Here is a 22805-nt window from a genome sequence, read left to right as displayed (position 1 = left end):
TAGTAGTAGTAGTAGTGGTAGTAGTAGTAGGGCTGCTTCATGCATCTTCTTCCATTTTCCAAATACAAAACAGGAAGCAGTTCAGAGTCGAACCCAACGCCCGCACACTTCCAAGAGATCTGCTGTTGTCTGAATAAAAAAACCCAAAACTTAAAGCTGGTAAGTCATCCCTGACCGGCAGAGTAAACTGGCATCCACACAGGAAGAGGAAGTCACCAGAAACCTCGAGAAACTTCATGAAATTCAGCAACTTGTAGGTGGAGGAACCACACGTGCACAGAGCCACTGACTGTTTACCAACGGGAGTGAAAAACCACTTATTGACTGTCACATCATGAGCTACAAAGCCGTAATGTCTCCCAAGAATACCGTTATGTTTCATATCCAGAGACCTACGGAGCCCCGCAAGGGACATGGGAGAAAAAAAATTTAAGACGGACTTTTGCGAGATCTCGCAAAACAAACTCGGGATCTCGCAAAACTTTTGCGAGATCTCGCTAAAGTTTTAGCCGCAGTTTTAGCTCGAAGTTTTAGCTCGAAGCTAACGGGAGGTCGAGACCTACTACAGCCGGGAGGAACACTGCTTTCCCGGCACATCGTGCCTCGACCTCCCGGTCGGCTTCAAGCCAGCGTCCGAAGAATGCGGCTAAAACGTTTGCGAGATCCCGAGTTTGTTTTGCGAGATCCCGAGTTTGTTTTGCGAGATCTCGCAAAAGTTTTGCGAGATCCCGAGTTTGTTTTGCGAGATCTTGCGAAAAAGTCCGTCTTAATTTTTTTTTTCTCCCATGTCCCCTGCGGGGCTCCGTAGAGACCTGTCAAACACCATGCAGCAAGCTTCTACCAGGATATGAACTCATTACCAGATGGCAGACAGAGAATGATGTTGAACTGTTCGTGATGAAGGTCTCCGATGGCCAGAGACAAATGGCAACTTACGGCAGGAAAAAGATGCTAAAAAATTAGGCAAACATCAGCCGAGAGAACATCTGAGAAGATCCGTCCACAGCATGAGGTTAGTCATTAGTGTGGTGCTGGATGGTTTGGATTACTCCCCGATTCTAAGCTTAATGCCCATCAAGAGATGGGGTTTTTATGTCAACAACAGCAGTGCTCAGTGGTCGGTTTATCCAAACCTATCAGGTTTCTCCAAGCGGCGAAATTCAAGAATACCGTTTCAGGGACACGAATCCGTTTTTTTGACCACAGAACATTAATATCAAAGATATACTCTACATTACTACCAAACGTCTCACATCTCAGTTTGATTCCAATGAAAACACAAACATATAATTGGCTTTAAATATATTCTAGTAAATCTGAAATTCAAAAAGGGTGCCTGGAAGCTCGATTCTCGAAGATCTGACAAGGTCAATCGAAAGTCAAATTCACACCGGCTAACTGGAAAGAAAGAGAGAATAATAGATAATACAGATTTCATGCTGTAGCGCCTCAGCAGCAGCAGGGTAATATGCTTCCATAATTACATATTTCCAAGACGAATTTGCATGACATAATTAAGGAAATACCCAAATGTTTCCAGAACCTGCACCCTGTTAGACATAAAATGATTTCTATTTGCAAGTCATACAAAAGTCCTGTCAAGTTATAGTACTGTAGGACCACCACCTCCACTTGCTGACATGTAACAGCTCTGTATATAAAATATCAACACCATCAACAAAACCTAAACCGACGACAGCAAAGATACAGTTTACACCAAATACTGCCTTTTTTACATTTACATTCTAACGTTAGATGAGTGCAGAAATGTAAACGGATCGAGGAATGATTCTGTTAAGCCGTCGTGAGTCGTTAAGAATACTGCAAATGGACTGTACGCATTCACGGCACTGTTAAGTCACTTTGGATGAAAGCGCTGACGCGACGTCATTCGTGTGTGATTGGAGAATCTCCACCCGTTTAAACGTGAAGGAGCGCGAGCTAAAGCCCGAAATGTCGGGATTTGAAGCACGGCATCGCTTCACTGTGAGCTATAAATTAACTCATACATTCGTTAAGTGTGTGGCGTCCTCCAGACCTGGGCCAAAGCGCTCCTTCATGTACCTGGACAGCTATATTAAAAAAAGCAAGCCTAGCCTCTCCAAAAGCATCTGCACTTGTTGGGGACTATTTTCAACCGTCTCCACTAATGGGCGTCGGCTACGCCAACAAGCCTTCGGGTCTTTTTTCAGTTCAGATTGTCTGAAATGGGACAAACTGTCCAAAAAGTTGTGCTGTTTGGTTTAAGTCCGCCACACCACTGATGAAATCCTGCTTTGGCAGCAGGTCGGTAAGTTTCTCACCGATGGAGAGCATGACAGCTCCTTAGAAGTGAAGTTAAAACATCTTAGAAATGGGCGTCATCGTCTAGGACATGTGACATCATCTACAGATGTCGCAGTAATGACTCAAGACACGATATCGAGGTCCCGCATTGGCCTGCATTTGTATAGCGCTTTTCTAGTCCTTAAGGACCCCAAAGCGCTTTTACACTACATTCAGTCATTCACACATTCACACACTGGTGATGGCAGCTACATTGTAGCCACAGCTGCTCTGGGGCGCACTGACAGAGGCGAGGCTGCCGGACACAGGGCCCTCTGACCACCACCAGTAGGCAAACATGGGGTTAGTATCTTGCCCAAGGATATTTCATGCAGCCAGGAGGCAGCTTGGGATCAAACCACCGACCTTCTGATTAGAGGCTGACCTGCTCTGCCACCTGAGCTACAGCCACCCCCTTATGATAAGAGACAGGCAACCGAGCAGCTACAGATCATTTTACTCCAACAAGTGTCCACACCCAAAGTCCAGTGGGGTGGAGTCGAGCAGCGTGTCAGCACCACATCAAACCCACCGCTAAAATATCATTGCCCATTTTTGCAACATTTTGTCCTTATTTGAGTAGTGTAGAAGGAAGCTGTTTCCTCCATGTTTACTTATCACCTGTTGTCATCTTTCCTCTCTATGCATCAAAAGCAGATCGATCTTCGAAGGAAACTCCTCTCAGCTACATGCTGAACAGATTTGACCCGGGTCTGGCATCATCGAACTTGTGCCTGTGCTTTAAAAACCAAATCAGTGCCGACAAGGAGGCGTTACTGAAAATCAACTTAACTCAGAGTCTCGTCTGCCCAGAAAACCTCTGCCAAGGAAGCTGTGGCGGGGGCGTGGTCTTTGGCCTGCTGCAGATGAGGGGTGGCACAGTGAGCTCACAGGGCGGCACGGAGGCGGGGGGAGGGAACAGGTGTACAGGACTGTTTAATGAGGGAGACCTGTTTTATGTTTCCGCATTGAGGAGCAAGAGCTGAGAGAGAGTCGGAGTGGCTGTGAGGCTGGTGCAAAAAACCGCAGAAAGAAAGACGTTGTAGCTCAATGACAGTTCAAGCACAACCCAGTCGTGTGTGTGTTACAGGCGCATCCTAATTGCTCAAACCACCTCAGCCGATTCCTCTTCGTACAAACTAAACTGGTGGTCATCAACAGCTGACTGCACATCACCCTCAGTCTTATTATCACTTTACTCGTGAATGGGATTCTCAGATGTACATTTTCCCAGATACGCTCACTGAAGAATCAGCTCATTATGCTGGTGAAGAGGGCTGTGTGCCTCCGTGATCCTGGGAACATCACTGTTTGAGAAAAAAAAACCCTGCTAGAGTTTTCCAAGGCGAACAGATCCCAGGTCTGTTTGGTTTTCTTTTCTGAGTAACCTCAAGAAAAACTGACAACTAGAAGTGATAAAGGTTGCCCAGAAGCTATCAAAGCCAAACCAGGGGTAATGGTGATGGGTGGAGCCCAAAAGAGCTGGAGTTGGGTATCACCTGAAATAGCCACGACTACAATGGCACTGAAATTGGTTCCATCAAGCAAAGAAAAAGGACTGTGGCTATGCAAACCCTTTACATACCAGGACCCTCCGTTGGAGAGGAATAGCCCAGACTACGAGCGGAAAGGGATTTAAACCAGAGCGTTAAAGCAGCCTTGAAACATGGAACCAGTTGGGCACAGCCCAAAACAGTCACTGCTAGAAAGGATAGACAGTAGAGTTGGTGCACCATGCAAAGGCAAGGACCCAGCATTTCTCTTGGAATAGTAAGAATTTAGCTCCTTGTACCTCCTTCTTCAGCAGAAAGCCAAAGTTTCACTCGTGATGGGTTGTTGAGATGTGATTGAACAATAACAGACTAAACAAATCTTAAACTATCGAGACGGTCTCGGGTGATGATTTGGCTTAGAAAGCACAGGCAGAGACACGATAACTTGACTGATCAGGAGTTTTTGAGCGAACCAGGCCAGGATGTGAAGGTCTGACCAGAGGAGAGGACGTGTCACCAGGCGTCAAATTCAAATTCTGTGATCAGCATTAAATCATAAATCAACAGACGAATAGAAAGCACACCTTTGTACCTGAAGATAAAATGAACTATTATACTTAACAGACAGAATTCAGCTCTATGTTTCAATATGGAAGGTTTACCCAGTCATACATCCAAAGGAAAAAGAACCAAGTGTAACAGTTTACACTTCCACTCCAGTTTAATAATCTATGGAAAAGTAACAAAATTACAGCAATCAATTAAAAGTGGAATGTGTCTGATGCAAAGAGCTCATGGAGTCACATTTGTTATTGCTTTATGTTGTAAACCCTGTTAGGAGGAAGCAGCCATGATAATCTGTCATCTTCAGAATTATTTTATCCAATAGATTTTATGTAAAAGCTGGATGTACTGGGTCAAAAACCAAGTAAGCAGAGCCTTTAATGGTGGCATAGCCTTCTTCTTGTCATCAGACTCCGCCCCCTGCTGGCCATTAGAAAGAATGCAGGTTTAAGGCACTTCCACACTGGCACCACTTCTCAGACCTGGAAGCTACGTCCATCTTTTATATAGTCTTCCCTCCATTATTATTAGAGGTCACGGGTCATTTATGGAGTTTTCAGGAGGAGAAGCACTAAAGTATAAATATTTAAATATTTTTAAATAATCTGCCAGACACAAAAATATCCTTTTTAAAATCATTTTAGAAAATTTGGTCTAAATTTGCAATGACAAAAATATTCATGCCAAATTTATTACTGTTAACTTTTGGACTCCTGGGAGTCGGACTAACAAATCCAGCTTTAAGATGAGAAGTGGTGTAAAAGAAGTCGGATGTTGATGGGAGCTACTTTTCCATAGGTTAACGTACTGGAATGAAGTCACGGTGTGATAAAGTCTTGCCCCCTGACACCCCTCCCTCTGGTCTTTCTCTGCTGGTCTAGTCCTCGTACCCAGCGGACCGGCGCCGCTGATGGTTCCAGATGTCGTCTCTGTGTTCAGGCCGGCAGAACAGCCGGGATGACTGAGCTAGGCGCTCCCGGTGTTCCCGCTCCCGATCTCGGTCTCCGCCTGGTTTGGATGACAGAGGACGTCCGCCGAACTGGGACGAGGACTGAGTTCTGCTGTCAGCGAGACCAGACGAGGACAGCTGACCTCCTGCTGACCTGGAGACGAAATTCAGACATGAACAAACAAACGAGAGAAGGAAGCTGTCATTTTAACTTCATATGATGGAAACATTCACGCCTTAAATACAGTTTTACACAGTAGGAGTGGGTAGCCAGTCACACTGATGATAAACCAGAACTGTCCCTGGTTGGTGTCCAGCCTGGAGACCATCAGCACCTCAAATGCTGCCTTTTCACCTGCATCACTGATGATCTCAGCTCAACAAATCCTTATGAGTTTGACACGAAACCAGAAAGAAAAATGCACCAAACATCCTTTTATGTTCAGCAACTTTACATCGAAGACACAAGAGTAACCCGATCAGGTAAGACATGAAAACTTCCATCTAACTGCAAAAACAGACAGAACCTGCTGTGCAACATGAGTCGGTTTTTACGGACACGCTGGACCGAACAGCTGGACTCACACGACGAATAAAGTTCAACAAGAACCTTTGAAGATAAACAGCATCTGACCTGAGCGCACACAGAGAGAGTGTGGTAATCCCTCTGCAGTCACTGAGCGAAAGCACAAAGCATCCCATGTCGAGCCATGAATGAAACATGAGGACACCACAGAGAAACCCGACAGATGACACGCGAAAGCTCCTGGATGATTTACCACCAACTCCGTCACCTTTTGACTTTGATTTCGACCAACAGCAGCAGATTACCTGCTCTGTTAGAACCTTTTTACACCTACACCCCATCGGTTACTGACGACTTTCCTCCCACTCAGCTCAAATTCAAATGATTTGCAATAAAAAGCCAAGAGGAAAAGGAAACAGCTGCTGTAATGCTGCACTTTCAGAGGAACACATATGAATTCAAATCTACTTTATTTATATAGCACAAATTCACAACAACCAGAGGGCACTTTATGATGTAATTATACAGAGAAAACCGCAACAATCAGACAAACCTGTATGAGAAAACATTTGGTGACAGTGGGAAGGAAAAACTCTTTTTTAACAGGAAGAAACCTCCTGTAGAAGCAGGCTCAGAGAAGGGCGGCCAGAGTTTAATAAGATTTTAAATCCTACATTTGTTAGCAGTATTTAATAATATAAGGTTCAACCTGTTTGTGTCCAGTTAACACTTTAATATTTCTCCTTTATTTCAGTCTGAAAATTCGCTATTACTGTTTATTTAAAGTAATGATGGACTCACCTGCTCTTAGTTATTCTGTGAGGGCCGTTATCAGTTTTCTGCTGGTGCTGCTGAGGTCATAAAAATCACAAGAATCAGGCCTTCATCAGAGCAATAACCCACCACAGTAAAACATATAACTGGAAAAGTCAGGATTAATTCAGTCTGTCAGTGTAAAAGTTATTTAAAAAAAAAACAAACATAAAATGACAAAGAAACACAAAGACTTACAAAACAACTAGAATAAATAAATGAATGAATAAAAACCAAAGACAGTACCTTGTAGTGGTTGCACTGTGGCGGACTACCGTTGACCTGGTAATACTCCACCAGCCTCTCGGCCAGAGCGATACGTCTCAGCAGATTCTCGATGAAGCGCTGGATTCGAACTTTGCCGCACGTCTCCTGGCGAACCGCCGCCTCCAGAAACTTCTGGATGGTTAACACTTCCCTGCAAAGCAAAAATCACCCAATTCATAACTTAAATATACCCTTCACCCCCAGCTATGCAAGAGAGGCAAAAGGGAAATAACAGGCTGCACCTTCAGATCCTGTCCATGAATAATAAGCAGGATCAGAGACAAGGAGCAACCCTGGAGTCCAGCACCATCCACCTGGCACATCCTCCAGACCAGCGGTCCCCAACCTTTTTTGCGCCATGGACCATTTTATGGTCGACAATATTTTAATGGGCTGGTGTTTAAGGTGTCGCGCATAAATACAACAAAATAAAACTAGTACTGGTACCAAAAAAAAAAAGGAAGATTTATTCTTAACAAACAAAAAAATAAACCCTGAAAACATAAATTTCACACCCGAACCTCCACTCTCGCGGCCCAGTACCAAACGACTCTGGTCCGTGGCCCGGGGGTTGGGGACCGCTGCTCCAGACCACATCAGTGACATCCTGCCCGCCTCACCTCTCTCGCCGCTCCAGCTCATTCTCTGAGGCGTTGAGCTGCTCCCTCAACGCGGCAATCACCATCACAGCCACATCCACCTGTCGGCTAAGCGACCTCTCCTTGTCTGCAACTTCCTGCCTCTCCTGGGCCAGATGCTGTGAGTGAGCACGCTCACACAGGAGCTCCGTGTCGGTATGAGCCAGCTCGGTGCTCACCCTGGCCAGCCGGCGCTGCATGGTGCTGTCGGCCGCCCTCAGAATGCTGGCCAGCCGCTGCCGCACTGCAGCCGAGGCTGCTGCCGTCTCCAAACCGGAGTAGGAGTTATGCTCTGGTAGGTGCAAACAAGACGAGACGTTACTGCAAAAAACAGATGTATTCTGATACTGCAACACTCTGCTCCAGAAACCCACCAGTCAGATCCAGATCCAGGTCCAGATCTGGGTCCAGTGGAGGGCCAAGAGAAGCCGGAGGCGGGAACAGTATGTGATGGTGGTTGATGTGGTGATGGTCTGACTTTTTTGAGGAAGTTTTCAAATCCTCCTCATTTCTACTTCCACTTCTCTCTTCACCCTCATCGTCCTCCTCCTCGTCTTCTTCCACATCTTCATCTTCTGTCCCCACATCGATTTCCTCATCCTCCTCCTCGTCCTCCTCCGCCTGCGTCCCTACCCCAACGCTCTGGGTGCGCCTCCTCGCAGACCCATATGAGTGGAGGTATCCGCTGTCTCTGCTGTCGCTGAGAGAGCGGACATGAGGTGGCCTCCCTGTACTTTGCTGCCCCCTACGCGTCGGGAGGCTCATGTCGTGCCACGGGATAGCTGCCGTCAGCGGGTCGGGGAGCTTCCCGGTAATGCTGAACCCTCCAGTGACCATGTCTGGTGAGCGATACGAGTGGCGGTACTCGAGGTGAGCGCGGAGGGAAGCCAAACTGCGGAAACGCTCTTGCTCGCCACAGCGGGGACAGCGGAAGGGGAGGTCACAGGGAGTGACAGCGTCCACAATCGCGCCGCAGGCCTGGCCGTTCCTCTCTAAAAGGAAGGATCCAGAACCTCGGGAACACAACTTCTGCTGCATCACTTTACACCTGAGAAGTACGGAAGGGATTAGTGCTGAAAGACTGAAGACCCTAATTTACTGACTACAAAAGCTGCATCAGCTCAAACACCCACTCCATAGACTCCCAGGTTAGAATGTCCAACTTTACAGCAGACACAAACTTGGTAACCTTTAGGGTGTCTACAGATAATCCTGCCTGACCTCATCTGTCCATCACCACTGCAAACAACAAGGGGCTCAGATCAGACCCCTGATGTAAACCCACCTGTCAGCCCTTCACACACCTCATACATATCCTGCACCACCTTCACATACTTGACAGTCTATCATATGGTTTCTGTAGATCCACAAAGACACAGTGCAACATCACATCCTCGTTTCAATTCATTTATTTAATTTATTTAAATGTACATTGCATTTCTTTTTTTACAATAAAAAGACAAAAAAGATTATTATGGGCGATGAAAGCCTCATTTTACACAGCTTATTTGTTTTGTTTTGGGGGTTTTAAACACATATACATAGTCATGTACACCTGGGCTAATGTTAAGTTTCTGTTACCTTAGAGGATTATTGTGTTTATAGTTAATATAGATTGAAAATATGTGATTTTAAGTGAGCTCGGACCGGCTGAGCACAAACGGAGAGGACTTCCCCCTCGGTTCCCCCTCAGAGTCCGTTTGATCCCGAGTCTGAACAACAGGTACCTGTCGTTATCACACAGCTGCACTGTTAGCTTTACCTGGCTGCAGCTGCTAGCCTAGCCTAGCCAAGCGGGTTAGCAGAGACCGAAACAATCGCTGAATCACGGCGGAAGCATTTAAACTCTCTTACCGCGCGCAGCTTTAACGGCTGCCTTCAGATGACACTCCCAGACGACCCGTTACTGTCTGAAGGAGTCCGCTCGCAGCCCGACGCAAACAGCAGCCTGCATGATGTCATTCATTCAGGACACATAGGACCAGACAGCAAGCTAGCAGCGCCGCTGACCAGCCACATCCGGGAAAACGTTTCAAAATAAGATCAAATGCGTCACTTCCGTCCAGGGTGCGGGCGAAACTGTTCGTTTTGTTCATTTATTCATATTCAAGGTTTTTATTCTTTCTTTCTTTTTTTTTCATTTTAAACGTACTTATTAGGATTTTTCCTCTTTTTTACTTTTACTGCTGTCATATTATATGCTCAGGTAAAACCTGAAAGCTGGGATGGGGATGCATCACCACCAACGATGAGACTGACATGCAGGACTGTGAAAACTAGTGCAGTAATCGATGCATGAACAACTGAGGAACTTTTTCCAGCAAGTTGTAAGACTGTTGAACTCTGGCACTGCTCTGGAGCCTCTGAAATGTTCACTCTCTGCCTGAACATTTTCTTGTTTACAATAATAATAATAATAATAATAATAATAATAATAATAATAATAAAAGATTTTCTTATGTATACTAAATAAGACTGTAAATGTGTTTTCTGTTCTGTTGCTTTTGTGCCTTCACTCTTTTTGGTTTTCAGGTCTCGCTGGACTTGGGTGCAAATGTTCGTTTCATGTGAATACATGTGTAAGAATGACCAAAAAAAGCCTTGAATCTGTCTTATTTAAAATGTTACTTATTGTTACTTTTTGTTATGTTTTATTTTTACCATTTTGAGCAATCTTTTATTTTTACAAAAATATCTTTTTATTATTTTATAACATTTGAAGCTATTTTATTAGCTTAGTTTTGGCTACTGTAACACAATAACTTAACTTCTGGGGATAGATATCATTTTTATTTCTTTTTAGATACTTTATTTATCTCAAAAGTGGAAAATTCCTTTGTAACAGCAGTTACTTTCAACACAACATTAAACAAATAGCTTAAAGGTACAGTGTGTAGAATTTTTTCACCACTAGATGTCAGTAGATTGCAGGTTGCAATCAGCTGAATTCTTTTTTCTAACTTCTCCCAATTTAAGTGTATTATTCCAGCTATGGTGGCTGTTATAGGACAAACAGGTTTTTGTCAGCTATAGATAAAAAACATTACCATCAGATTTTATCTCTTAACAGCCACAGCTGGCTGGTATATTTCTACCACAGTTTGTTTAAGAAATACTTTTCATACAAATTACATTTGAACATATTTGAATAATATCATCACTTAGCAAAAGATCAGGAAATACAAAAATGAACAGTTTGTTGGATAATTTAATTACACACTGTTCCATGGACATTTATGGATACAGTATGCTTTTTTTTAAAAAAGATAAAATAGCCAGAAAAAGTACTGACTGTACCTTAAATTAAGATGGAAAAACTAAACTTTTGAGATTTAAGATTAAAGTCATCCAACTTCCTCAAAACATTCAGATGTCCCCCGAGAGTAAACTTTAAAATTGTTTCATCATAAAAAACCCGACAGAGTCAAGACAAAAGAGATCTATTGTTTATTGCAATGATATCTTCCAGCGATGTGCTGTTTGTAGTGATGTACATGCAACTCAAAATGTGACTGTTTTACAGTGTTGTTTGATTGCCACAGAATCAGCCACAGGAGTGTTTCCTGAACGGCACCATCAGGGGCGATTTTAGCCCATTTTTGGGGGTGCTTCAGCAAAGCACCCCCAAAGATTTCTTACTTTTTTTGACAATATTTGCTGTTTGTGTGACACACTACTAAAAATATAAAAAGCATACAGTACTGTACTTGTTTGAGACGTAACATTTTAACAACAAAAGTATAGATAACCCCCCCCCTCCCTCCCAAAATGGTTTGTTCCAGCTCTCTCCTGCTCTGGCTCTAGAGCTCTTGCTGCTGGTGGCTGAGACACAGCGGAGCGGAGGTGTGAGTGCCTGGCTTAAAACAGGACATATTAGCTGCATTTAACCTTCAGTTACTCTTTATATAGTTGGTAGGAGTCAGACCATGTTTCGTTTTAACTGAAAAACATTACACCAGGTAACCTGCAGTGTTGAAAACGTGTTTTCCGACAATGTTTGCTACCCTACAATCCGTCCTGCTCTGTAGTAAATTCAGCGACATTTCACCGTCCTGTTCCTCCCATTGAAATGTATACAGCCTATTTAAAAATCTAAAACTTTAAATTTTCCGTAGCCTAAAGTTGTTACCGCTGTCCTGTTTTAAATGGATACTAACTAGCTAACTGACTGAATGCCCATTAACCTTATAACTCCTGTTGTGTGTGTGTGTGTGTGTGTGTACAGAGAGACAGCCAGGTTCATAATGGATAATGGATAAAAATGGAGTTTTTTCAAAAAAAGGAGCCACATTCAGGTAAAAGTGTAAAATCAAATGGTCCGTCAATCAAGAATAATGTTGGATCAGTGTTTCAATATTTATATCTTTTATTAGATGTTCATGTGGTTTGGTTATTTGCCTTTTGGTTGAAAGTACACTGAGAGAGGACTTTTTTATTAGTGATCTTAATAGTATTTTTTCATATTAATTTAATTTTCATCTAATTGAATACAATCTATTTGTGTATGATTGTCAGTCCAAAGAGGGAGAGAGGAAAGAGGGGAATCTGAGGAGAAAGGGCAAGGTCAGGAAGAACCAGGTAAGAAAACAGACAGGGAACAGTGACAGGCACAACACAAACTCACACAATCAGGAAGTTGTGTCCTCCCTATATTAAAGCTGCTATACAGAATCTGCAAAACAAACTGGGTTGAAACATTTTGACCCTCTTTAACAACATTCCAACATAACGTTATCATTGGTTGGGGAAATTAAAATTAAAGATATATTTTTATGTGGTTCAGCCACAACTCTTCTAAAACCTCAGCCAGTAATAGGTAGGCCAGCTTTTGGACCGTCCAGTTGTCTGTATGACTGCCACAGTACGTACATCACATTTGCACACTATCAGAAAGTGCCAAACAGCCCTGGTGGAGTGAGGAGCTGTAAAGAGAAGCAGAGTGCTCTGTTTATATTCTAAAAATGTTTTAAGCTTGTTTCAAAGATTCTGTACTGCAGCTTTAAATGTTTTCCAAAAGCACACATACACTTCTCAGTGTTTCTCAAACTTTTTACAGTGTGTACCACCTGATAAAATGTCAAGCTCTCCTAAGTACCACTATGAAAGCATGAAACTCATAAATCTTACAACACAAAATTAGTATTATTAAATTAGTAAAATTAGTATCTGCATACATTGTACACATTGTATACATTCTACCACAGGCAAAGTTGCCTCCATTTTTATAGTTTTTATTAATATTATGTAATAATTTATTTGTAACAATTTATTCTGTTTCGGGAGTGTTTTTTATGCATCTGTATTATACATACACATTAAATGTGAATCTCTGTCCAAAAAATGCACTCAGTTTACTTCTTACTCACTATGAGCATCATTCATTATTCTCACCCAGTAATTAAGGTTAGGATATGTATTTTTTTTATTCCAATCCATTCTTCTTTAGCAGCATTTAAATAACCTTGATCAGATTTGAAGGTTTTGTTACAGACTTTTCAAAAAAGTGTTTTGCTTTTCTTTCACAAATGTGGGATTAAATTGTGTTAAAATGTACAAAACAGTGATGTCATGTTTTGTGACGAGGACCCAGGCACAGAGAGACTTGATGAATTTAAGAATCTTATGATTTAATAAAGAAATTTGCAGACTTACACAGAGATGGTAAAATTATGATGACTGATAATGGAGATGAAGACAACAGACGATGAGGACAGGGAGGAACAGGGGTTTAAATGCACCAAAGTGACAGTCAGAGAGAACTCGGGACAACATTTAAGGATGCAGGGACTGACAGAGACAGGTTTATCTTGCCTGGCTGGGCAGCTCTCTGGGTGCTCAGCACCCCCAAAGCTCTGATTCTAGAATCGCCCCTGGGCACCATCATGGTTCCAGGTAGCTGCCGGTCGAACGAGTGTGCTCATTTGGTTTGAATCCATCAGGACTGCACCAAACATCTCTCACTTTATCTACTTTATGTGATTTAAAGGAAACAAAAAGCAGTTTTAGTTTGAGTTAGTTTTCCTTATTTCCTGGTCTAATGATGGATGTTCATATTAAACTTGACCAGAGTTTTAAATAATGAGACACAATAATCCCTGTCAGTCAAAAGCTCCGGTTGCAGACTGCTATAAACACTCAGTTTGTGACAGTTTTTTCTACTCTTGGATCTGTATGATGTCAAAAAGAGGTCATCTGAGGCACAGGAGCCCCATCTGATGTTCAAATTGAGAAGTGGGTGGTGCATATATAGCTTGAGTACTGGTGCTGTGAATAATGCAAAGTTACTCCAGTCCAAGGATAGAAATATGGAGCTGGAAATGAGCAGGATAGGTTCTAATCACAACACAATCAGACTTCGGTTGAAACTACGTTTGCATATTGGAGTTAAAATGCTTGAATCATGAGATCGGTTTTCCCTTGACTTGAGATTTTAACAGTGGGTCTTTGGGCTGTGAACTGAGCCTCATCCACTAATTTAAGTTTAACAATATTAAAGGTAAACCCACATAAAGATGCCTTTTCCAAAAGCTCTCCTGCGTCTTCCTTGGTCTTCCTCCTACTGACAGTGTGCTTGATAGTTAAGTTTGGCTCCTATCTTTGTTCCTGCCAGACGTTTGTTGAAGACCTCGTCCATCTCTCGGCTCTGCTCTGGTGTGAAATAGTTCTTCCAGTCTCCAACCTCACCTTTGCAGGGACACAAACATCACAAAGTGAAACACCTGCATTTGGATTCCACCTGAGGATTGATAAGATGTTGGCTAAGTATCGCAGTATGCATTTCTCATTTTCTAGGCTACTTTCTGGGCACCTTTCCTGAAGAAGACATTCCCCATATTGCCGTGGGAGCTGCTGGAGTTTTCCTTCATGGCTTTGAAGGTGCTCGCATCTGCGATCTGCTGCACCTGAGCCTCTGTCAGGCTGAAGCCGTAGAAGCTGGAGACCTTACGGATGTTCTCGCTTAGGTCCTACGGGAAACAGAAGAATCATTACCGCACATTACCACAAACCCCTGCGGCGTCTAACTGTTCTACGTCAAATGCAGCTTTACCTGTTTCATCTCTTCATATGTAACGACCATGACGTTGGGGTCGTCCATCTTCTTCTCCCAACCTAAGGCGTGGTCAAAGTATGACCCCCAGACAACTACACACAAACAATGACAAAAAATTAATGAATTACAAAGTAAGAAAGATGTCCAGGTCAGAAGATGGCCTCCAAAATTGAAGCTACTCTTTCCCATGCTTAGAAATGCTTCTGTAATTCTAGTCTTCAGATTTAAAATCAAATTTTATAGATTTTTTTAATCTGAATAAATTATATCATATCAGAATATCTCAATTTGAGACGTGTAATTTCCAGGTCTAGGTTCGAATGAATTAATCAAAAACAGTCATTTTTTCACAAAAACATATTGTCAGGGTTCTTCCCAGTACTGACGATGGCTTGATTTCCAAATCAATAATCTCATTCATTCTAATGCTTCAGAAACAGTTTTTTTTCGGAAGCTCTGAAGTCATTTTTAGGACCTAAAGGTAACCAGATTATTTCTTAACCCATTCTTAACGCCTAAATTTGACCAAGATATTTTTAGCATCCAAAGCTAAACTAAATAGTTTTTATGTCTGTGAAGGTTCTCAGTCATCGTAGTCTGAGGAGCTCGGAAAGAAAAGCGTCACCCAAGAAGCTTCTTCTGTTATAAAAGCAACTGGTGGAGAGTCACAGATTTTAAGGCCTATAGGAGTGTCCCCATGAGGGTCATGGTGCCCAGTCGCCCACTCACATCCTGGGTCATCTGACCTCAGGAAATCACATGACAGGGTGGGGCCAGGTTTCACAATGAGCTCACCTGAAACTCTGGCTGATTGGGACCCACACCCAGTTCCACACCTTGGCTCAGGCGATTAGAGGATCATCAGGGGGTCCTTTTGTCCCTCTGTGGGGGGAAACTCCCACTAGGTTTAAATCTGGGACTCTCCACCATTTGACCTTAGAACTGAAGACGCTTCTCGGATGAAGGTGAAACGTCTTCAAGTAACTTAAAGAAGTCCAGATAGTTTTCTATCCAAGCTCCTTTGACTAAATAGTTTTTAGCACCTAAAGCTGACAAAGGAGTTTGCAAAGAAAAGTGTCTGGACTTCTTTAAGTTGCTTAAAGACGTTTCACCTTCATCCGAGAAGCTTCTTCAGTTCTAAGGTCAAATGGTGGAGAGTCCCAGATTTAAACCTAGTGGGAGTTTCCCCCCACAGAGGGACAAAAGGACCCCCTGATGATCCTCTAATCGCCTGAGCCAAGGTGTGGAACTGGGTGTGGGTCCCAATCAGCCAGAGTTTCGGGTGAGTTCATTGTGAAACCTGGCCACAATGACAATGACCTTAGAACTGAAGAAGCTTCAGAAGTCCAGACGCTTTTCTTTGCAAGCTCCTTTGACTACGATGACCTGGATGACTGAGAACCTTCACAGACACACCTAAAGCTGAGTAATTTTAGCACCTTTATAGCAAACCAACCTGATGGAATAATCTCTGGCGTCTCAAGCTAACCAAGGCTTTTTTTTAATACTCTCTTGGCAGTAACTTCTGTACCACTCGTTGATAGTTTTCTTTACAGTCAGAAGAATTTATTTTAAATAGTTTTTGCTCTTTTTAAATCCAATTTCAGAATCACAGAAACTCACAGTCTTGGACCGAGTATTTCTTCTGTACTTTTTCTCTTTTAATGGACATTATTAGGGATGCACCGATACCAATACTGGTATCGGGTATCGGGGCCGATACTGTAAAATGTGCGTGTACTCATACTCGTAAAAGTTAACCGATACCATGAACCGATACCAACTTATTTCATTAATCAGAGGGTGGCTTGTCATTTCTGTTGTAGTTTTTTAGATTGGCCACTAGGGGGACATCCCGCGCTAAACAGGCACAGGGTTAGACGAGTGAGACTGGCAGCTCCAGATAAAAAAGAGAAACTGGAGGCTGCTGTAGCTAGGCTAAACAAAATGTCAGCAGTGTGGAACAGCCAACTTTAACTCAGGTTTTGGCAAAGCGATGAAAAATGTCAAGAGAAAATCCACGGGCAGTTTAAATAACAGAGGCTCTGACTCATTTTATCGTTCTGGATGACCAGCCAATGCCGGTCGTGGAAAATCAGGGAGATAATGGTGACAAAACTTTCTAAAGAGGTAAAGACAAGCAGTGTGTGCGCGATGTCAGTTCTTGGTTTAACGGCACAGTGGACTGATTATCCACGCGCAGATGAGGAGTTCGTCAATGCCAAATACTTTCATCATTTTGTTTGTTTGTTTACAATATGGACACTCTGCAATAATTTAAAAGTTTATTTTATTCTCAAATCTAATTTGTATTTATTTTATTCCAAACAGAAGTGTTTATTTATTGTTCTGAAAGCTCGAGACAGTGCCAATAGTTCAGTGATATTTTGTTAAATTACAATGTGGAGACTCTGCAATAATTTAACAGAAGTGCTTATTTTTCACTTGAAATTTTTTTGTGGTCATTTTTATTAAGATTTTATTTTTTATCGGCAGATAATAAAATAAAACCTGTCTTCCAATTCATTGCATTTGTGTGTGTGTGTGTGTGTGTGGTAGAAGTATCGGTTTTTGTACTCTGTATCGGCAAGTACTCAGATCCAAGTATCGGTATCGTATCGGTTTGAAAAAATTGGTATCGTTGCATCCCTAGACATCATAAATCTCAAACTTCCAGGTTATGGTATCTGTGTTTATTCTGCTCTGACAAGCATCTCTGTGCTCAGTACAGGCCTGATAAGCATCTAAACGAGCTGTTTTATTGCTGTGCTGGCATAGAAAACTCACTAAGTGGGGCAACTGCAGCTCTTTGCCCCACTTGGACCAATCCAACACTTCCACTGTGACCCTGCTGAGTCAGCACTATGTGCTGTTTGTGAGGCCACAAGTGCAGCAAAGCTCAGGATTATGAAACCAAATCAAAGAGTGAAACAAAAGCTGGTTTTAGGGACAAAGTTTGGACCACAGCGTTCCGGCGTTCCTCACATTAATAAGTATTATGCTCGGTTTGTTTGCTCACCTTCTCCACTCATGAACTGGGAGTAAAAGGTGTCCCAGGACTTTGCGGATGGGAGCGCTGGGTTGCTGTTGGAGAAATGATAGAAGGAGACCATTGTGTCTTTCGGGTTTCTGAAGACCACCAGAATCTGTGCAAGAAAAACCACACAAATTAGATTTTATTGACGTGGAGACAGGAGAGAAAGGATACAAGAACAGAAAGACAGGAACAACAGTTACAACTACTCTGAACATTGGCCACATTTTTCCTCAAAGCAGGGTCCATGCGTCGGTCTGTTCTTTTTCTTAGTTTCCACTGTCATCAACCAAGCATCTAAATCCTGGGGTTACATTTGGAAAAGCTGCAGTTCGTTGTGGGACTGAGATGCTTGTGGCAGCAGTATGCAGCTGAACGTCTCCTGCAGAGCTCGTGAAACTCACCTTAGTCTTCTTTTCGTAGAAGGAAGCAGGAATGTTGTCGGGGTGAAGGTGAGTCCCCAGGAATCTTGGAGAAGGAGCTTCTTCCACTTTCTGAGGGTGGACACAACATACCATATTTACCAACATTTTGTGACATGCACTTTCCTGGAGTCTTGTTGTGGTGAGAGCAGGGAAGGCGTTGCTTGTGCAAACACTTTGGCCCAGGGTGAGGCTTTTCAGGAACCCAGTGTACCAAAGGACCAGCAGCGGTCTGCAGCTTCACATTCTCTGGGTCGAGTCAGTCTGCTTAAAGCACATTTGCTTTGCTTTTAAGGATTTTGCTTCCTGTGCTGTAATTTGTCAGGGTTGTAATGCTACAGGGTTCGACTCACGGTGAATTACTGTCTGCACGTTTCTGACTGAACAGCTGCAACACACCCAGATGTGCCTTTTCTTTCAAACAGGAAGTGAAAAAGCACCTTCAGGGAATCACATCTGCTCCTCAGTGAGCCAATCAGCTGCTTTTCCCAGAGTCAAACCACAAAAATGCTGAACTCTGTGGACTTTGTTGACTGCTATATGTGCAGCACTTTGTGATTCTGTCTTGAAAGCTGCTATTTAAATACTAATTTAATTAATTTTTTTATTTTTAAGTATCTTTGATTTATTTCCAGCTAAACCGAATTTAAGTTTTGGAAAATTATGAGGAAAACGCTGTAAATCCAAACAGGAACAAACAAAGCAGCTGCTTCACGTGATTACGTCACACCTGGAAGTGATTTCAGCTGCAGTCAAGCTGCAAACACAAACGTTTAAACGTAGTTTCAGGATTTATTCTTTTAAAATATTCACAAACTGTTTGATCACAGTTAAGTTGGCGCGCTTGAATCCAACCTTTCACTTGATATGACTTCATACAAATATATTAGTTCTTCTACTTTAGGCAGGCACGTGTGATCTAACTGCACTTTTTAACGTGCAGTTATTAAACACAGGTTTTACTGGTTTTTCTTCCTCAGGCGACTCTGGGATCATATCAGTGCTGTCAAAAGAAACTGAGGGAAAGGCCTCCATACTCTAAACATGAACTGTGTAGGAATCAGGAAGTAAATGACTTCCACATGGGAGCAGACAAACCAACTTCCTGAAGAAAGCAAAGACTGAAAAGATATTTTGCTCTGTTTTTACATAGATATGATCTCATCTCAGGGTCTGATTTAAACCTTTCATCTCATAAAATCTGCAATGTTGAAGCAGCTCAGTGACTGAACGCTGAGGAGAAGCCTGACAGGAATCCAGATGTGGATCAGGGACCTCGTCAGTACTGTGCTGTAAAGGTTCCAGTACAACGAGACCTGCTTCTTTCATTTATTTGATGTGTTTTGGTTTAAAGTTGTAACGATGAGGCCAAAACTGTAGAAAACGGACAGCCTTCTCCCGGGTTTTAGCCCACAGTCGGCCCAGTACGATATAAATGCAGATTATTCTGAAGCGGGAATCATGCAAAGCCACTGTAGTGGAGCCTGACAGTAAAAATGAGCTCACATTAAAGAAGAATGCACGAGGGGAAAATGCATTTCTGTGGTTTCTGGGTTTGAATGACGTCTTTATTTTCATCAGAAGGTTACGGGTATAAACTGCACTGAGAGACACGAACGCTGCAGACAGTGAATGTGCCTCCCCTGGAGCAAAGCCTGCCAGTTTCTTAAACCATGCTGTTTATCACATAGCTAAAAGCACCACGCACACACGTGCTTCAGGCGTGTCGCCGCGCCCGCTCTGTTAGATGGTATCTGCTGTCTGCACAGGAGCAGGTGTGTCACGCAAACACAGAGACGCTCTGCAACCTTTCACCTGTACAGCACACCTGCAGACAGGAGGCCGGCTTCTAACAATAACTGTAATAATAATGACTGATATACATTATATAACCCACACACACACACCGACAGACATGCACCGACACAGTGTCCAAAGCTCTGCAGGTCTTTCCTGCAGCTGGTCTCTGCAGCCAGTTTTGGATTCAATGAATGAAAAGCTGCCCTGCTGGTCTGAGATCAGCTCACTGACTTACCTTAAAATTTTCTGGTCCATGAAACTCGATCAGCGGCGGGATTTTGCTTTCCGACTTCACGCCTGTAGACGCTGTGATGATCTTCTTTATCACCCCGACCATCCAGTTGAAACCTGCACACACACACACACACACATGCGGTTGTCCTATCATTGCAGAGATTACACAGATATAAGGCCTACAACCCTTTCGTGAACCTCGGGGGAGAGGTGGAGCTCTCTTTGGTCGTTTCTGTGCAGATCTGTTTGCTTATATTTGCGTGACGCTGGCTTTGGTGGAGCATTAGCCAACGAGCTGCACGCTCACTGGCTAACGCCTTGTCAATCATCAGCTGTTAGTCAATGAGAATATATTGGATAATCCTTTCTGACACTTCAATGACCAAAAATCTACATTTTTCTAACTGAGCTAAAACCTGTTATTCAATATGACCTGAAATAAGCAGCCAAGAGCAGGAAGTCATCAGGAGAGTGTCAGACTCAGCTATCAGCCACTGACGGCCTTTAAAAAGTTTCTCCAACAGAAAACAAGTTTCAACTTTTGCTGTAACCTGGTAGGTTTGGTTTGAAGTGGTGGTGAATGTTTCTAATGCTGAGCTCAGTGTTTCCCTGTGAGACTAAAGCTCACACAGCTGTTATACTCTCAGATCTGCATGATGTCACAGAGAGGGGTATCCCTGTCTGAGGAAAAGGATCAGTGTTGAGCTGTTAGTCGTGCACAGCTGTCTAAGAACAAAATAAGGAAGTAAAAATGAGCCGAGCAGGTCCCAAACTTCAACTGTGGCTTCCCCGTTTTTCCTGATATTCGTCTGTTTGTTTTTTGTGCTCTCATTTCAGACTCGTCACTTCCTGCTTTCACGTGTTTCCCGCTGTTGTAATCTTTGCCCCTAAAGTTCACCTTCTGTCTGTCTTTGTTTTACAGCTGTTGGATTTGTTTTCCTGCTCTGATTAATATCCGGCGTGTTGAACCTTTTCCTCGCCTTTTAAATCATCTCTCAGTAGTCGGCTCATGATTGATTGCACATTGTTGTGCACTCTCGAGTGAGTCTGGCTGCTGCAGAGTGAAGAGTTCAGGGATTGCACCTAGAAAGCTTATAGGTCAGAGGTCACACCGTCTGATGGAGTTTAAACACGACTAAAAACATGTTGGTGTTTTTAAATGAAAGGCTCTCATCTTCAGCTCATTGACAGATCTTTTTGACTCGATCAGCATCACTCACCACATTTGGGGTAAGCCACCAGCATGGTGTCGTCCTCTCTGGCCTGCATCTTCTCCACACACTTTAAATGCTCCTCGGGAGACAGGAGGGTCAAGTACAGCACACCATTGTATCTGTACACCTTCTCCTCCTCACTCATCTCCTTCGCCTTCAGCATCTTGGCCTGCAACGGGCCCATCGGTCCCTCGTCGCTCATCCTGACTTACGCACGGAGCAGAGGCTCAAAGAGGAAGGAAACTCGGGAGAAGCTGCAGACGCTGCTGGAGCTGAAAGTGAGAAAGCAGAACTGAGACACAGAGGGAAAAGGGTGTGTGTGTAAAGTAGGAACAACAGGAGGAGGAGGAGGCATAAGCACCTCCCCCTCCACACACACACACACACACACACATATATGCAGAAAACCCTGGATTCATGGAGGCGTGGCTGAAGGCTGAATGGGGATCTCTGGACAAAGTTCACCATATGGAGGTGCCAGACTGACTCACACACACACACACACACAAAAGCGTTACAGATGAGCTTCCTGTGCTCCTTTCTGGTCGGTGAATTGTAAACAGCTTCCTGAAGCGATCCTCTAAATGTGAACTATTAGCCGACAATGACGAGTGGCACAGGAAGCTTTAGAAACTGTTGCTTTAGTGAAACACATTTAAGCCTTCGTGTCTTTTTTGTCATGTATTTGTCTCTCACGTGACCAACTCAGCCCATCACTCCTGCTGCACAACTAACCAGTTGTGTGGTTTCATAGCCTGACACCTGAATACAAGTGAAGCCTTTATTTAAGGCCGTGTCTAATTCCTGGACACCGAAAAAGTTAAGAAAACTTGTTTCGTGGGCAAAACGAGAGCCAGGCTCCAAGAGCAGAGCGTGCTATAAGTGGGCGGGGCTAATCCTCATTCATTTATCACACAAACCTCAGGAAGCTATTATGTGTCAGTCTCTTAGAAAGAGGCCTCGGTGGCTGCGCACAGCTACATTCCTCCAGAGGAGAAGCGCCCAGCTCAGCCCCGGTCCATGCGGGTCCCTGTGGGTGAGGCTGTGAGTTATCTAACAGTCCTCCACACGCGAGTCACTCGTCTGCCTTCGTGTCAGCGAGCTGCTGTGCAAAAGTCGTTGGAAAGTAAACATTTCCCTGACAAGAAAAACATGTCACATTCCTCAAACGCGCCGCGACAATAAAGTTGTTCAGCATCGAGACAGCACCAAGCTTTACAACTCAGCAGATACAAATGCTCTAACAAAGCTAAACTACTGTGAGAACTACAAGATTCAACTAACTCTAAGAACAGAAAGTCAGTCTGAAATATCTCACAAACTGAAACGAGTGAAGCTCTGGGAACAGACGCAGCGATCGGGACACGACTGTTATTCACTCTCTCATTTATAATTATTATTAATGTAAAAATGTCTGCTTATCAAATATCAAAGAGCAGCTGAGGACTGCAGGGACTCTTTGTTTGTTTCATATT

General features: G+C 43.3%; 2 protein-coding genes across 4 annotated transcripts; both read right to left on the bottom strand.

The window, feature by feature from the left end:
- Nucleotides 1-493: 493 nt before the first annotated feature.
- znf365 (zinc finger protein 365) lies at nt 494-9590 on the bottom strand. 2 transcript variants are annotated; one of them, XM_087849951.1, is made up of 6 exons: nt 9430-9590; nt 7950-8623; nt 7558-7867; nt 6917-7088; nt 6659-6708; nt 494-5485 (listed from the first exon to the last, which is right to left on the bottom strand). In XM_087849951.1, the coding sequence occupies exons 2-6, from the start codon at nt 8611-8613 to the stop codon at nt 5260-5262; spliced, it is 1422 nt and encodes a 473-aa protein (XP_087706077.1). In that variant the 5' UTR covers nt 8614-8623; nt 9430-9590; the 3' UTR covers nt 494-5259. The 2 variants fall into 2 exon arrangements, with proteins under 2 accessions (XP_087706077.1, XP_087706078.1); XM_087849952.1 differs by having other exon boundaries at nt 6659-6705.
- Nucleotides 9591-11878: 2288 nt separating this feature from the next.
- sult6b1 (sulfotransferase family, cytosolic, 6b, member 1) lies at nt 11879-21630 on the bottom strand. Of its 2 annotated transcripts, XR_015719905.1 has the most exons (8): nt 21337-21630; nt 20118-20230; nt 18065-18154; nt 17646-17772; nt 14624-14718; nt 14384-14540; nt 14082-14259; nt 11879-13544 (listed from the first exon to the last, which is right to left on the bottom strand). XR_015719905.1 is itself a non-coding variant. In XM_087849950.1 (7 exons), exons 1-7 carry the CDS (start codon nt 21530-21532, stop codon nt 14132-14134), a joined length of 906 nt encoding a protein of 301 aa, XP_087706076.1. In that variant the 5' UTR covers nt 21533-21630; the 3' UTR covers nt 11879-14131. The 2 variants fall into 2 exon arrangements, 1 of the variants encoding a protein (XP_087706076.1); XM_087849950.1 differs by having other exon boundaries at nt 11879-14259.
- Nucleotides 21631-22805: the final 1175 nt, after the last annotated feature.

The sequence above is a fragment of the Neolamprologus brichardi genome, chromosome 13 (genome assembly GCF_056152115.1).
Source record: "Neolamprologus brichardi isolate AB-2024 chromosome 13, ASM5615211v1, whole genome shotgun sequence".
NCBI lineage: Eukaryota > Metazoa > Chordata > Actinopteri > Cichliformes > Cichlidae > Neolamprologus > Neolamprologus brichardi.
The sequence above is the reverse complement of the archived record's forward strand: the minus strand, read 5'-3'. Positions and strand labels throughout refer to the sequence as shown.

Bases quoted from the DNA above. Each gene is read 5' to 3' on its own strand.
- znf365 (XM_087849951.1), bottom strand. From the start codon at position 8,613: ATGCAGCAGAAGTTGTGTTCCCGAGGTTCTGGATCCTTCCTTTTAGAG. The intron at 7,868-7,949 runs GTGGGTTTCTGG...TGCACCTACCAG, and splicing joins CCTGGATCTGGATCTGACTG to AGCATAACTCCTACTCCGGT. The intron at 6,709-6,916 runs GTACTGTCTTTG...TTATGACCTCAG, and splicing joins CACAGTGCAACCACTACAAG to CAGCACCAGCAGAAAACTGA.
- sult6b1 (XM_087849950.1), bottom strand. From the start codon at position 21,532: ATGAGCGACGAGGGACCGATGGGCCCGTTGCAGGCCAAGATGCTGAAG. The intron at 18,155-20,117 runs GTAAGTCAGTGA...GTCCACCCTCAG, and splicing joins ATGGACCAGAAAATTTTAAG to AAAGTGGAAGAAGCTCCTTC. The intron at 14,260-14,383 runs GTGCCCAGAAAG...GTCCCTGCAAAG, and splicing joins GAATGTCTTCTTCAGGAAAG to GTGAGGTTGGAGACTGGAAG.